Raw genomic sequence first — 15,989 nt, forward strand, 5'->3', positions numbered from 1 at the left:
ATAAGATTAGTGCCCATATAAAAGAAGCCAGAGAGAGACCCTTTGTTTCTTCCACCATATGGGGTTACAGTGAGAAGATGACCATCTATGAAGGAGCAGGCCTTCACTAGGCATTGGGTCTACCCTGAAAAAGTCCCCTCATCCCTTCTGTGATTAAGAACACCCTAGAAGGCGCCATCTATGAACCAGAAAGCAGGCCCTCACCAGACACCATACTTGCCAGTACCTTGACCTTGGACTTCCTAGTTTCTAGAATCGTGGGAATTTCTGTTGATTATAGGCTATCCAGTTTATGGTTACTTTGTGATAGCAGCCAAATTGGACTCAGGCAATGTCAGCAAAAATTTTTATCAAGGGCCAGATGGTAAATATTTTAGGCTTTTCAGACAATGCAGTCTCTGTTGCAACTACTCAACTCTGCTATTGTAGTGCAAAGCAGCTATGGACAACATGTAAGTAAATGATACAGATGTGTTTCAATAAAACTTTATGAGCATTAAAATTTGAATTATAGGTAATTTCCATATAATTTTCACAGGATATCATTTTTCTTTTGATCCTTTTCTTCAAGCATTTATAAAAACCACTTTGAGGTCACATTGTACAAAAACTAGAAGTGAGCTGAATTTGGCCCACAGGCCATAATTTGCCAACTCCTAATTATACAAATCACATGGCAAAGTAAGTAAAACAAAATTACAGTTCCATAAATACTATTAAGTCCTAATAATATGTCTGGGCACAGTGGCTTACATCTGTAATCTCAGCACTTTGGGAGGCCAAGGCAGGCAGATCACTTGAGCCCAGGAGTTGAAGACCAGCTTGGGCAACATGGTGAACCCCTGTCTCTATAAAGAATACAAAAAATTAGCTGGGTGTGTGGTGCGTGCCTGTAGTTGCAGCTACTTGGGGGGCCGGACGAGGACTGCTTGAGCCCAAGAGGCAGAGGATGCAGTAAGCCGAGAATGCACCATTGCACTCCAGCCTGGGGGACAGAGCAAGACCCTGTCACAAAAAAAAAAAAGGAAAAGAAAACAAGTCCCAATAATAGGGCTATATTATTACTGCTATTGAAAATTATATTACTGAAATTCATACACAAATGGTTAAAATTTTAGAACTAGGTAAAAGTACTTCTTGAAGCTGTTTACCTTGACTTAAAGAAAAGGATCAAGACTAAAGGATTCCTAAGATTTCTTCACATATAAAATGCCTTTTACTTCAGGGCTCAGCCAAAAGGATGAAGTAACTTGTTTAAAACTACGCTAAAAATGGTAATTACTAGCTATGTGTGGCTATTTATATTTAAATTCATTAAAATTTAAAATTATGTTCCTCACTAGACATAATTCAAGTATTCAATAGTCACATACGGCTATGGCCACCATATCAGACATCAAAGAAATAGAACATTTCCATCACCAGAGTATATTATATTGAAGAGGGTGGGATTACGGGCACACAATGGATTAACAACAGCATCAAAACTAAAAGCTGGGGCTGGGTGCAGTGGCTCAGCACTCTTGGGAGGCTGAGGCAGGAGTATAACTTGAGCCCAGGAGGTTGAGACCAGTCTGGGCTATATGGTGAGACCCTGTATCTACAAAAATAAAAAATTAAAAAAATTAGCCAGGTGTGGTGATGTGTGCCTGTAGTCCTAGCACTCTGGGAAGCTGAGGCAATAGGACTGCTCATGCATAGGAGTTCGAGGCTGCAGTGAGCTGTGATCATGCCACTGCACTCCAGCCTGTGCGAGAGTGAAATCCTGTCTCAAAAAAAGAAAAAAGACTGAAAGCTGGAGGCTGGAAGTGGCTGTATACACCCATAGTCCCAACTACTTGGGAGGCTGAGGCAGTAGGATGGCTTGAGCCCAGGAGTTGGGAGTCCAGTCTAGGCAACATAACAAGACCCCATCTCCAAAAACTAAACATCCTGCCTTCTGAGTTAGAATACATAATTTCAAAGGACTCACAAATTTCAGATGGAGAGCTCTTCTTTTACAATATAATTTTTATTGGCTGCACAGTATCTCACCTTACAGATGTATCATATTTAGTTAAAACAGTTTATTTCCAATTTTTCACAATTGCAATATTATGAGAAACATTCTTGTAGCTGTAGTGTGGATTTTTCTTAAGTTCTGAGAAAGTAAAACTCAGCACATCCATTCACTAGGGTAGAATAGCAGATACATATAAAGCCAGATGCCAGATGCAAAGTTAACCGAAAACAGCATTTGTTCTGAGGACAGGGTGCAGCTGTAAGGTGGCATAATAACCTATTTCTTTGAGTGACTACTTTCTTACTGAGAAATTTGTTTGCTAAAATCAAAGACCATCAGAAACTTCAGGCATCTGAAACTATTTCACAAAGAATGAAACATCCCACTCTTGCCTTAATGATAATCTAAGTCATTTTTAATGCAACTAAACAGCCTTGATTTATATCCCAGATGCAGAGCTTCAGATAAAAGATTTCTGAATACAACACTCCATGTATCTATATTCCCTTGGTCTTGGTTGTCTCATCTGTGATGGTGGATTACACAGATTATCCCTTTAAGCTCTAAAATCATATATGACTAAAATAGGAATTTAGGGTAAACTATGTTTTTTCATATAAAATGTGTTGTGTAATGCATTTATTTATACTCTACCTAGTTACAAAATGACTGACATATTACAAAACAACTCAAACATGATATATATTTCATTCATACATGCTTATGTGCAATTTCCTTCCTTCCCTCCTTCCTTACTTTCCTTTCCTTCCCTCCTCCCTGCCACCCTCTCTCTTACAGAGTCTCTCTACGATGCCCAGGATGCTCTTGAACTTTTGGGCTGAAACGATCCTCCTGCTTCAGTCTCCCAAAGTACTGGGATTTCAAGTGTAAGCCACCATGCCCAGCCAATTTATGTGCAATTTCATTTGTGAGAAACACTAGATGAATGCAGAAAACTGCACCTAGCTGAAATGAGTTGCACAGGAATCTACAAAACACACATACCTAAGACATCTACCAGTAGTATCACTTCACTATGTGTTATAATAAAACTATAGCCTTTTGCATCTGATGTTATACTTTTCTGATTTCAGATAAACCTCCTTCTGCCACCACACCATAATTTACAAACTGCAATTCTCTGCTTCCACAGACAAGCTTCAGGTCTTTTTTCAGTATAAAATGCCATAGTTAATGCAGTATTTATGTATTTCTTACTTATTTAATATATGTCAAATGGCACTCCCATTTTTAGTAAATTCCTATCTTTTTTAATGCATCGCTAATGAAGTTTTTAACGTATGTCTCTAACCCCATATTTTCCACAATCTCTATGGTTTTTCCTGTATAATTTTGTACAGCATGGTGATTTTTAAAAATACATGTTATGTTGCAGCAGAACTGACTTCACATTTGCACTTTCCATCTGTCAGCTTTGACTTCATACATACAGAAGAAAACTTATTTTTTGAAGTATTTTTTTAAAGACTAGGATGGGCACTATTCCTATATATATGGGATTTTACCCTTACTGATTCTACCATATTTTTATAAAGTTTTAACACTAACAATAGAAGCAAATTCCTCCATGATTACTGATGCAAGTTTATAAATAAGAAGCAAGTTCAAAGTTAAGAGTTTCATAAAATCCACTGTTTTCCTCTTCCAGTTATTCAAGTTAAAAAACTGCTTTGGTGTTATCCCAGCAGATTTCAGAAGCTGTAGGCCAAAAAATGATCTAAAATAACTAAAATATAATTTATTTATTATTTGAATGAGACAGCATGATTTAGTGGAAAGAACACTAGACTGGAAGATAGGGTTTTAGAAGATAAGGTTTCTAGGAATAGCTACTAACAGTGACCATGGAAAAATCTCTCTGGTATCTTTGGTGTTAAAAGGTAAACCAGGTAATATTTACTGATTCTTTCACTAAGTACTTATGGAGCATTAACTATCTGTCAGCACTATGCTAGGTATAGGGGACACAAGTCCATGTAAAACAGACATGGTCCTTACCTTCATGCTAATAATCTAGTGATGAAGAAAAATGTTAATAAATCACCACAACCACACTCATTACAATTATAAGTGCTTTCAGGGAAAAGAACTGGTTGCTATGAAGGCATATAATGGGGAGATTTGATCTAGAGGAGGTTAACAAGCTAAAACTGAAAAGGAAATTGCAGGTACACAGCATGTGCAAAGGGACTAAAAGGCGACGTAGCAAATGCAGAGAGTGTAAGGGAGAATGTGATAAGGCAGAGTTGGAGAGGGAAGTAGAGATGAGACTATGCAGTGCCTTACTGGCCTTGTTAAAAGTATCAATGCTTGGCCGGGTGTGGTGGCTTGTGCCTGTAATCCCAGCACTTCAGAAGGCTGAAGTGGGCGGATCACCAGGTCAAGAGGTTGAGACTATCCTGGCCAACATGGTGAAACCCCGTCTCTACTAAAAATACAAAAATTAGCTGGGCGTGGTGGCGGGCACCTGTAGTCCCAGCTACTTGGGAGGCTGAGGCATGAGAATCGCTTGAACCCGAGAGGTGGAGGCTGCAGTGAGCCGAGATGGCGCCACTGCACTCTAGCCTGTGACAGAGCAACACTCCACCTCGGAAAAAAACAAAACAAAACAATCCTTATCCCAAGAGCTATGGAAATCTGATCAAGTATGTTAAAGCAAAAGAGAATGACATGAACAGATTTACATTTGGAAAAGATCACTCTGCTCTAAAATTCTATGACTAGGCCGGGCGTGGTGGCTCATGGCTGTAATCCCAGCACTTTGGGAGGCTGAGGAGGGCAAATCACCTGAGGTCAGGCATTTGAGACCAGCCTGGCCAACAAGAGCGAGACTCAGTCTCAAAAAAAAAAAAAAAAGAAAAAAAATTCTACGACTAAAGACGGAAGGCAAGAAATATATATATACAACTGCTAATAATCAGCATGACAGGAAAAGTCTATACTTCTGGATCAGGCTGTGTACTCGCAAAATAAATCCTCTTTCACTGTAGACATTTCCATACACTTCATACCTGTAGCTTATACATTTCCTTGTTCTTGTTGACCTCCTTTCAAGCAAGTTTGCTTTGGATTTTTTTGAATCTTTTTTCTTTTCTTCTTGATCTTCAGAAAAGTCTGGCTCCTTAAAAAATATGATAATAAGCATTGAGGTTATTCCTTATGCAGAACAAAGTTCCTTGGGATAAACAGTTTTGTAATCTCCATTTAGGTAGCACATGTGAAAGGTTTGAAAAAGTTTGAGATGATCCCCTCCAAAAGTGGATAAACATGGCAACACTGAGTATACAGATTAAAAAGAATGCTGGTGATTAAAGGATGAAATCCTTCTGTATTAAAATTATTATGCTTTTGTGAGTTTATAACCAGTACTTGTTTTAAAACAGTCATGATGAAGTTTTTCCATTGATAAATAATTTCATTTGCAACAGAAGATGTTCAACAGGTATGCTGCATGAATGAAAGATTTAGAAGAAATGGGTTGCTACTCAAGGAAATAACTTGACAGGCCATTTAAGCTTGTGATTTAATTAAGCCGGAATGAAATTAATTATACACATTTTTACAAATTGCAAAAATTACAAATTATGTAAATTTCAAAACCACATTTTATGCACTTTTACTCATGATATAGCCACCTTAGTTATAAATTAGACTAATAAATGCAAAACAAAGGTAATCCTTCAAAAAACCCAAACTGTGTTGAAAAATACAAACTGAAGCTTTCAACAATCTCCAAAATAAAAATTAAAAATCAAATCTCCCCAAACTCTTCTTTAGTCATTTTACGTAAACAGCATGCAAAACAAGCTAACAACACATTATAAAGTTCAGGGTAAAAACAGAAAACATACTCCACAGGTAAAAGCTGTAAGTTTAGTTTAGATGTGATATCACATTTTGGAGTTACCTGCATACATAAAATTTCAATCATGAGGGATTATGGGTGATTTCTTGAAGGTCTTAAATTTCCATTTTTAATACTGGCATATCATAGATTTAAAACCACTGTCCAGGCGCCGTGGCTCACACCTATAATCCCAGCACTTTGGGAGACCGAGACAGGTGGATCACCTGAGGTCAGGAGTTCGAGACCATCCTGGCCAACATGGTGAAACCCCGTCTCTACTAAAAACACAAAAATTAGCCGGTATGGTGGCGGGCATCTGTAATCCCAGCTACTCAGGAGGCTGAGGCAGGAGAATTGCTTGAACCCAGGAGGCAGACACTGCAGTGAGCTGAGATTGCACCACTGCACTCCAGTCTGGGCGACAAGAACGAAACTCCATCTCAAAATAAATAAATAAATAAATAAATAAATAAATAAAACCACTAACATTACATAAGGTGGGTAAAATTTTACAGCAATTATGACAATCTCCCATTTAAAAACATTACAAATCAGAAACTTACTTGTGGAGGAATGATGTTTTCAATACTGATACCAACATACACCAAGCGTTCTTTTCTTTAGGCGAAAAACAAACAAAATACATGAGATTTGCTGAAAATAAAATTGTTATGTAAACATCAAGAATACACATAATGTTAAAATTACAATTTCATGTTAACAGCAGAGGGTAAGTCACAGAAATGTTAGCTATTATTTATTTATTTATTTATTTATAGACAAGGTCTCACTCTCTTGCCCAGGGTGGAGTGCAGTGGTGCAATCTTAGCTCACTGCAACCTCTACTTCCCAGGTTCAAGTGATTCTCCTGCCTCAGCCTTGCAAGTAGCTGGGATTACAGGTGAGAGCCACCACAACCAGCTAATTTTTGTATTTTTAGTAGAGATGGGGTTTTGCCATGTTGGCCAGGCTGGTCTCAAATTCCTGGCCTCAAGCGATCCACCCACCTTGGCCTCTCAAAGTGCTGGGATTATAGGTGTGACCACTGCTCCTGGCCCATGTTAGCTATTAAGTATAAAACTTTAATATAGTATTAGTATGTGTGGGGAGCTCAACATTTCCTAGGGTTAAGATAACAATATCTTTCAGAAATGACTTACATTGGTGAAATAAAACCTATAACTGAAATAAGACAAGCAACTTCATCAAGAGTCATGCTGTGACAAGTTGATGAGATTAGATGGAAAGCCACCTTTGATTAGACAAATTAGATCTTTGTTATGCTGGAGAAAGTTTTTAGTAATATTTTGGGTGTATGTATAAACAATTATAATCTCATGGTAATAAATATTGCTATAAAAATTATGTAAACAAAATCTTATCAAGGTCCCAGTGAATGACACTGAGACCATTCATTCCTCGCTGTTGAAAGAAAAAAAAAGCAATGCAGACATATAGCTCTGTGCTCTAGAAGGCCACAAATGAAGATAACTAGAGCCAGGAAATACAGACTTGAGCCAATGACATCTCCATAGTTTCATTTCCAAAAAACAAACCTTTGTTGATTTTAATTAAATTACATATTAAAAAAACAGCAGGATGGCTGGGTGTGGTGGCTCACGCCTGTAATTCAAAGCAGGAGGTCCCCCGACGCTAAGAATTCAAGACCAGCTGGGCAACACAGTGAGACTCCTGTTTCTATAAAAATTGAAAAAATAAAAATTGGCCAGGTATGGTGGCACACACCTATTGTCCCAGCTACTCAGAAGGCTGAGATGGGAAGATTACTTGAACTCAGGAGTTGGAGGTTGCAGTGAGCTTTGATCATGCCACTGCACTCCAGCCTGGGCATCAAGAGTGAGACCCTGTCTCAAAAAAAAAAAAAAAAAAAAAAGCAGGTATTTTCCCTGGTTCTCTCAAAGTTAATCCAATTCAAGAACAGCTGAACTCTGACATGCCTCTGTATGTTAAATTGAACTGAACTGAAATAGTAACCATTCTGTCTCTTGCTGCTTGTAATGTTCCTTATATAAGGATATTAATGTATCCAGCTGGCTAGGTCTTTTAGAGCGCAGCCTTTAGTGCCCTGGTAACAAGAATATTCATGGTCTTTTTAGAGACAGGTTGTGATGCTATTAAAACTGGTATGTTTAAAAATCATTCAGTGGACTTCTAAAACATCAGATTTCACAGAGCATCACACCATCAGGTCTGTAGATAGTTGCTGGCTAGCCACTAAATACTCACTGAAATGTATATCCATCCTTCTTTTCCACAAGACTGTAGAGACCTCTACGGTAAAGACCACATTATATACTTCCTCATTTGATTACACTCATTGGCATAAAGCAGGTACCCAATACATGTTGCTTAAACGTTGAATGAATGCATAAACAAGGGTTTCTTAGGGAGTAAATAGGGAGTAAAATGCTCTTGTATTATGACATAGGGAGTAAGCATGCCTCTAAGCTGCTAGGATGAAAGCTAAATAGGTTATTTCACAGATTTTTTTAAAAGTGAATATAAGTGCTTACTTTAAAAAACTGAATGACGATGGCTAGAATTTACAGCTAATATTTATTTTAGAAACACATATTTTGCTGTTTAGAGCTCCTAAGATTCATATATATGTGTGTGTATACATGCACACACACACATACTTGTATTCTAGGAACTATATACAACAAAAGCTTTGTTAACCAGATTATTAGGGAGAATCAGCAAACACCAACAACAATCCGTTAACTGGCTCTGTGCCAGACTGGTCTTCCTGTAACAGTAACTTTCCTCTCTTTTCTATACACAATCTGAGAACTTACTATATGATATAAAGTCATAATTACAGATGTCCTCTTAAAGGATGACATTTGAAGCCGGGTGTGGTAGCTCACGCCTGTAAAACCATAATTTTGGGAGGCCAAGGTAGGTAGATCACTTGAGGCTAGGCGTTTGAGACCAACCTGGCCAACGTGGCAAAACCCCATCTGTACTAAAAAATACAAAAATTAGCCGGGTGTGGTGTTGTGTGCCTGTGGTCCAAGCTACTCAGGAGGCTGAGGTGGGAGGATCGCTTAAAGATGGGAGGCAGAGGTTGCAGTGATAGTGCCACTGCACTCTAGCCTGGGTGACAAAGCGAGACTCTGTCTCCAAAAAATAAAAAGGATGACATTTAAATAAAGAGGATTACCTAGAGTAGGAGAGAAAGTAAAGGAACTAGTAAATTGGAGACAGTAATATAAACAAATATTGTGGCATACTTTAAAACACAAATTTCTAAAAATCAAAATATTTCATAATTGCAGTGGCATATCCTATAGTATATGAGGCTGTTGTCAAAATTTTTTCACCAGGCTTTTACACATATAAATGGTATAAGCATCAAAGGGCTTCAAAGAATAAGCAGGTAAGAAATTCTTAGTGGTTTACATTCTTGGCTTTTAGAAAGAATACATTCTCGGCTGGGAGTAGTGGCTCATGACTGTAATCCCAGCACTTTGGTAGGCCAAGGCAGGTGGATTACTTGAGGTCAGGAGTTCAAGACCAGCCTGGCCAACATGGTGAAATCGCCATCTCTACTAAAAATACAAAAATTAGCTGGGCATTGTGGCGCGTGCCTGTAATCCCAGCTACTCGAGAGGCTGAGGCAGGAGAATCGCTTGAACCCGGGAGGCAGAGGTTGCAGTGAGCTGAGACCCCACCACTGCACCTGAACTCCAGCCTGGGTGACAGAGCAAGACTCCGACTCAAAACTAAACAAAACTAAACAAAACTAAACAAAACAAAACAAAACAAAACAAAACAAAATTCTCTTCCTTAGTGGATAAGCCTATTAGCTATCTACATTTCTGAGACAAATCAGCTTCAGGACATGGGAAAACCACTAATTTCTGAAAAGGATAAGCAGATTTGAGCAAGATGCAGGCAAAGGAAAAATCTAGTTTTTATTCGTGATTTAATTTAAATACCTTTAGTTACATCTTTTGCAGTGTCAAAAATAAAAACAAGAGAAATAGCACATCAAAATAGTCCTAGTAACTTCATACAGGATCATTCTTTATTTTTTAAAATGCTCTTGGAAGATATTCCAAATATCTGAAACACAAGCAGTTTATGGAAATAACCCAGGGTTTAGCTGGGTGTGGTGATGGGCACCTGTAGTCCCTCCTACTTGGGAGGTTGGGGCAGGAAGATCCCTTGAGCCCGGGAGTTCCAAGACCAGCCTGGGCAACATAGTGAGACCCTGTGTTCAAAAAAATGAAAGAAAGAAAGAACCTAGCATTTCTCAATTCAAAGTACTTTTATGTCCTAGTCAATTTGAGAGATTAACTTGCCTTTAAACTAAGTAGCATCCATTACGAGCCAGAGTACTCAAACTGGGTAGTAAAAAAAACAAAACCTTTAGGTTCTGGAGGCTGAATCCATTTTTAAGGTTCACCTTTGCACAAGGTAAAGTGAGAGGATTATGGGACAAGCTGATTGCCTTAAGGCAAGCTAAATTTGGAGGGGGAGACTATGAGTCAGGGGATATAAGGTAAAGAAGTAGCAAATGAAGGTAAAATCAGGAGATAAAGCTTAGATTTCCTCAATCATACTAGTGTATAAATGGGCATCAAGTCCTACCACAGATTAATCCTCTGAAAATTCTCCCCAACACCTCCACCTTATTATCACAATGCCTGCCCTAATTCAGGCCTTACAGACTCTCAGGTTTGCTATTCCAACAGTCCCAATTCTAATTGATTCTTCTGTTACCAGAGCATTTTTTTCTGAAATAAACATATACTTACATATGTCTCCTTTGATGGCCACCCCACTTTCTATAGAGAATAAGTCAAATTCCCGAACCTGGAAAGCTATTCGCAATTTGGCCTTACTCAGCTGTTACATAAATCTATCTCCTACCATTCCTCTACTGTCACTTTTAAACTTTGCCTTTGCTCATGTTTGTGCTCTTTGTCTGAAATATGTTCATCGGTATAACCTCAATTTATCTTACAAGGCCTCTCTTGAGAACCCCAAATCCTATGAGAACTAAAATGCTCCTCCACCATGTTCCTGTATTGCTTTTAATATACCTCCACTTTTCCATTTTATAGTATCATTGGTTCATAAGTCTGTACTATATTATTGGTTCATATGTCTGTATTCTCTAATAGAAGGTGAGTTCCATGTAAACAAGAGCTTTGTTTTTGATCTTTCCTCTTCAGTTTGGTACCCAGTAGGTGAAAACGAATGTTCAGAAATAGATTAATTAAAGAAGGTATAAATAAATATGAACTACTGTCCTGATTATGAATCCCCTTTTAAAGATTAGGCTCAAGTTCAGTCTTAAGAACTTCATCTAAGAACCCTTCTCCAGGCTGGGCACAGTGGCTCACGCCTGTAATCCCAGTTCTTTGGAAGGCTGAGGTGGGTGAATCACAAGGTCAGCAGTTTGAGACTAGCCTGGCCAGTATGGTGAAACCCCTTCTCTACTAAAAATACAAAAATTAGCCAGGCGTGGTGGCGGGCGCCTGTAGTCCCAGCTATTCAGGAGGCTGAGGCAAAAAAATCACTTGAACCCGGGAGACGGAGTTTGCCGTGAGCCGAGATTGTGCCACTGCACTCCAGTCTGGGTGACAGAGCGAGACTCCATCTCAAAAAAAAAAAAAAAAAAAAAAAGCCTTCTCCAACTGCTTTAGACCACCACTGCAATGCTATATTGAAAAGAGGGGCATCTCTTACAGTCAGTAGGACACAATTCAGCATTTAATACTCTTTATTTCACCAATGTTAGCTGCCCACCCAAGGAGATGACAGGGATAACTAAATTATAGACCAGTTCTTATAGTTTTCTTGTATTCTCTACAATACTTAGTTATGAACATACCCTCCACAATACTTGGGCCAATATTTATTCAGAGAAGGTTCTGACAAATACTTTACTTATTTATTTTGAGACGGAGTCTCACTCTTGCCCAGGCTGCAATGCAGTGGCGTGATCTTGGCTCACTGCAACGATTCTCCTGCCTCAGCCTCCAAGTAGTGGGGACTACAGGTGTGCGCCACCACGCCCAGCTGATTTTTTTTAGTAGGGACAGGGTTTCACCATGTTGGCCAGGCTGACCTCAGGTGATCTGCCTGCCTCGGCCTCTCAAAGTGCTGGGATTACAGGCGGGAGCCACCATGCCCAGCTAGTTCTGATAAATACTTCAGATAGAAAGTTGGCAAACATTTCCTGTAAAAGGAAAGATAATAAGCACGCAAGCTTGGCAGGTCATAAGGTCTCTGTTGCAACTACTCAATGCTGCTGTCACAGGGCAAAAGTAGCCACAGACAATATATAAACAAATGAGCAAGGTTGCATTCAATAAAACTTTATTCACAGACAATAAAATTTGAGTATCATATAATTTTCATGTGTCATGAAATATGATTCTAGTTTTTCCCCCCAATCATTTAAAAACATAAAAAACATTCTTAGCAGGCAGTACAAAAACAAAAAGGAGGCTGGATTTGGCCCACAGGCCACAGTATGCCAATCCTTGTTTTAGATGGATCCATTTATCCATACAGTGAGACAATTCTGCTCTCATATTCCCAAACAAAACATTAACACACATACAAAAATACCTTCGTTCGGCACGCTCTTTCTTCTTTAAGGCAACATCCAAATCCTGCAACTGTTCCTCTAATTTTTCACAGAGCAGTTTCTGAAGAAGCAAAATAGATGAGTCATTTTAAACAACTTTTAGCAATCATTTATTACATACATGTTAACTTCATGGGTAGTGTGCTCTGAGAGCTGGTAAGGGACCACATAGTAAGTGAACAATGAAGCTTTTCTTGTGTTTAATTAAACACATCTTTCGAACAGAAGATGAGCACAGTACCTTTGAAATAAAGCACACGTTAAAGAAACATATAGCTTTGCCAAAAGAAACGCATTCTGTGCCTATCCTACTGGCAATAGTCAATGTTTAAAATAGCATTTGGTTCAACATGTGTATGTAACAGTGATTATACTTTTTAAAAAAGATCCCAAGAGGTTTTAAAGGGAGAAGGTTATATGTACGATAAAACATAATGATGCCAAAAACTATTTTTTAAAAAAAGAGACTGGGCTGGTGTGAGTGCTGTGGTATTTACAACTAATTGATCACAACCAGTTACAGATTTTTTTGTTCTTTCTCCACTCCCAGGGCTTCACTTGACTATCCTTTAAAAAAAAAGAGAGAGACTGGAAACAAACATACAAACAATGCTACACAGTTACTGAGTCAAAACAGAGCTGAAAAATGTAACTGATAATAAAGCTGTGCTAAGCCACAGAAGTCCATTTCACTGAAAAATGCATAAAGCTCATCATTTTATTTTATTTTTTGAGACAGATCTCACTCTGTCACCCAGGCTGGTGTGCAGTGGCACAATCTTGGCTTACCGCAACCTCTGTCTCCCGGGTTCAAGCGATTCTGGTGCCTCAGTCTTCTAAGTGGCAGGGATTACAGGCGTGTTCCATCACGTCTGTCTAATTTTTGTACTTTTAGTAGAGATGGGATATCGTCATGTTGGTCAGACTGGTCTTGAATTCCTGGCCTCAGGTGATCTGCCTGCCTTGGCCTCCCAAAGTGCTGGGATTATAGGCATGAGCCACCACGCCTGGCCAAACTTTCATCATTTAAAAAAAAATAATTATTACTACTTTTAAATTTTTTAGAGATGGGGTCTTGCTATGCTGCCCAGGCTGGTCTCAAACTCATGGCCTTGAGTGATCCTCCTGCCTCAGCCTCCCAAGGAGCTGGGACTATAGCTATGTGCCACCATGCCTGGCGGTGTGTTTTTTTTTTTTTTTTTTTTTTGAGACAGAGTCTTGCTCTGTTGCCAGGCTGCAGTACAATGGCATGATCTCGGCTCACTGCAACCTCTGTCTCCCGGGTTCAAGCGATTCTCCTGCCTCAGCCTCCCGAGTAGCTTGGACTAAAGGCGTGTGCCACCACGACCAGATAATTTTTGTATTTTTAGTAGAGACGGGGTTTCACCATGTTGGCCAGGATGGTCTCAATCTCTTGACCTTGTAATCTGCCCACCTCGGCCCTCAATCTCTTGACCTTGTAATCTGCCCACCTCGGCCCTCAATCTCTTGACCTTGTAATCTGCCCACCTCGGCCTCCCAAAGTGCTGGGATTACAGGTGTGAGCCACTGTGTCTGGCCTAATCTATCATTTTAAAGGCAAATGAAAGTAGGTTTGCGAGAGAAAAGTAACCAATAAACACAGTAGCACAGAAATAACCGGATTCTTCAGTTTCTAAAACAAATTTGCCTAAGATAGAAGAGAAAGAGAATCTATGTTTCTCCTAACCCTGATAACACCATCTATAAAACTACTGACAAATACAAAGTAGGTAGAAACCAAAAAAGAGGATGAAACAAAGTGATGCATAGGAAGAAACATATATCCTTCCTTCTACATATCTACACTTGGTGCTTTTTGTGCTTTTAACAAATACAAGAAAAAAATCATTCATAATCTTACAAAACTTAGAGGGCTTTTGATAACTGCTTTGGAAAAAAAAAAAAAACAAAAAGGAAAACCTAAAAGCTATTAATAAAAGGTAGAAATCTAAACAGAGGTAAATACTATTTACACATTGCTATGAAGGTTAAAAATATTCATTCAGTAGCTATTAAACAGTTATTAATTTGAATACAAACTCAAAGACTAGAAAAACAAGTGGGTGGGGTCTTACATGTTGGCAAGGTGGGCAGAACCATTCTCCATCTGGGATGATCATCAGAGGAGGGCGAAGGCAGGCAGTATGGTATCCACTATCGCAAGAGTCACACAGAAGAATCTGAAATAACCACACTGATGTCAACCTAACTATGACTAAAATTCAACGACTCTTAGGTTAAAGACATTTCAATATCTCTGAGTACTATACTGCAAAGTATTCTTTATTTGTATAAAGCTAGTAAATAAAAAAGCTCTGATGATTAGGGATCTGACATTTATTTATTTATTTATTTATTTATTTATTTATTTATTTGACAGAGTCTCGCTCTGTTGCCCAGGCAGGAGTGCAGTGGCACAATTTTGGTTCACTGCAACCTCCGTCTCCCGAGTTCAAGTCATTCTTCTGCCTCAGCCTCCTGAGTAGCTGGGACTACAGGTGCCTGCCACCACACCCAGCTAATTTTTGTATTTTTAGTAGAGACAGGGTTTCACCATGTTGGTCAGGATGGTCTTGATCTCCTGACCTTGTGACCCACCCACCTCGGCCTCCCAAAGTGCTGGGATTACAAGCGTGAGCCCCCGCGCCCGGCCCATGCTAATTTTTTAAAAAACCTAAAAAAAAGTTAAGCTATAAAATTTAGTTAAAAATAACAACTCCTTTTTGACCTAGAGTTAGAATTCTTTTTCATTCAGTATATAGTCATAAAGGCTATAACAACATATTCCTTATAACAAAGTTTTAAAGCTCAAGTATGAAAGACTACCCTACCACACAGAATTTTTAAAACACAAAAAATTTCCATTTTAAATAGCATTTCAATTACTTACCTGTAAGAAACACTCATGGTTCTTTTTATCATGTAAATTCAAATAAGGAAGAGACTGAGGTATAGAAAAGGAATACAACTACATTCAGAACCGTCATCATGTAATACAAAGGTTCGTAACATCACTTAGTCTTATAGTTGTTTTATCGGTATTTGAGTTTAAGAGGACCAAGGTCTAAAACTAAACATAGTATACTCAAAAATGTTTAATTTAAAAGAAAACTTTTTAATTTTGAATAATTTTAGATTTACAGAAGAGTTCCAAGATGGTACAAAGTTCTCTTATATCCTTCACCCAATTTTCAACACCGTTACCTCATATAACTATGGTACATTTATCAAAACTAAGAAAGTAACATCAATACTATAAACTAAACAACAGGCTATTCAGATTTCACAAGTTTTTCCACTGATGTCCTTTTGTTGCTTTTGAATCTTGCATGTCCCCTTGCATTCAGTTGTTTCGTTAGTATTCCCCAGTACGTAACCGTTTCTTGGTCCTTCTTTGTCTTCCCTGACCGACAGTTTGAAGAGTACTATATTAGTCAGATATTTTTGGTAGACTGTCCTGAAATTTG

General features: G+C 38.6%; 1 protein-coding gene across 3 annotated transcripts in view; it reads right to left on the bottom strand.

Moving 5' to 3' along the window:
• RSF1 (remodeling and spacing factor 1) overlaps nt 1-15,989 on the bottom strand; it is a 159,100-nt gene that overhangs the window by 18,662 nt on the left and 124,449 nt on the right. For all 3 annotated transcript variants that reach the window (XM_054437840.2, XM_054437839.2, XM_054437841.2), the window contains 4 exons: nt 14,598-14,702; nt 12,483-12,562; nt 6,434-6,488; nt 5,035-5,144 (listed from right to left, as the gene is read on the bottom strand). In XM_054437840.2, the coding sequence (XP_054293815.1) occupies nt 5,035-5,144; nt 6,434-6,488; nt 12,483-12,562; nt 14,598-14,702 (350 nt within the window). The remainder of the gene's footprint in view (nt 1-5,034; nt 5,145-6,433; nt 6,489-12,482; nt 12,563-14,597; nt 14,703-15,989) is intronic.

The sequence above is a fragment of the Pongo pygmaeus genome, chromosome 9, assembly GCF_028885625.2.
Source record: "Pongo pygmaeus isolate AG05252 chromosome 9, NHGRI_mPonPyg2-v2.0_pri, whole genome shotgun sequence".
Taxonomy (NCBI): Eukaryota; Metazoa; Chordata; class Mammalia; order Primates; family Hominidae; genus Pongo; species Pongo pygmaeus.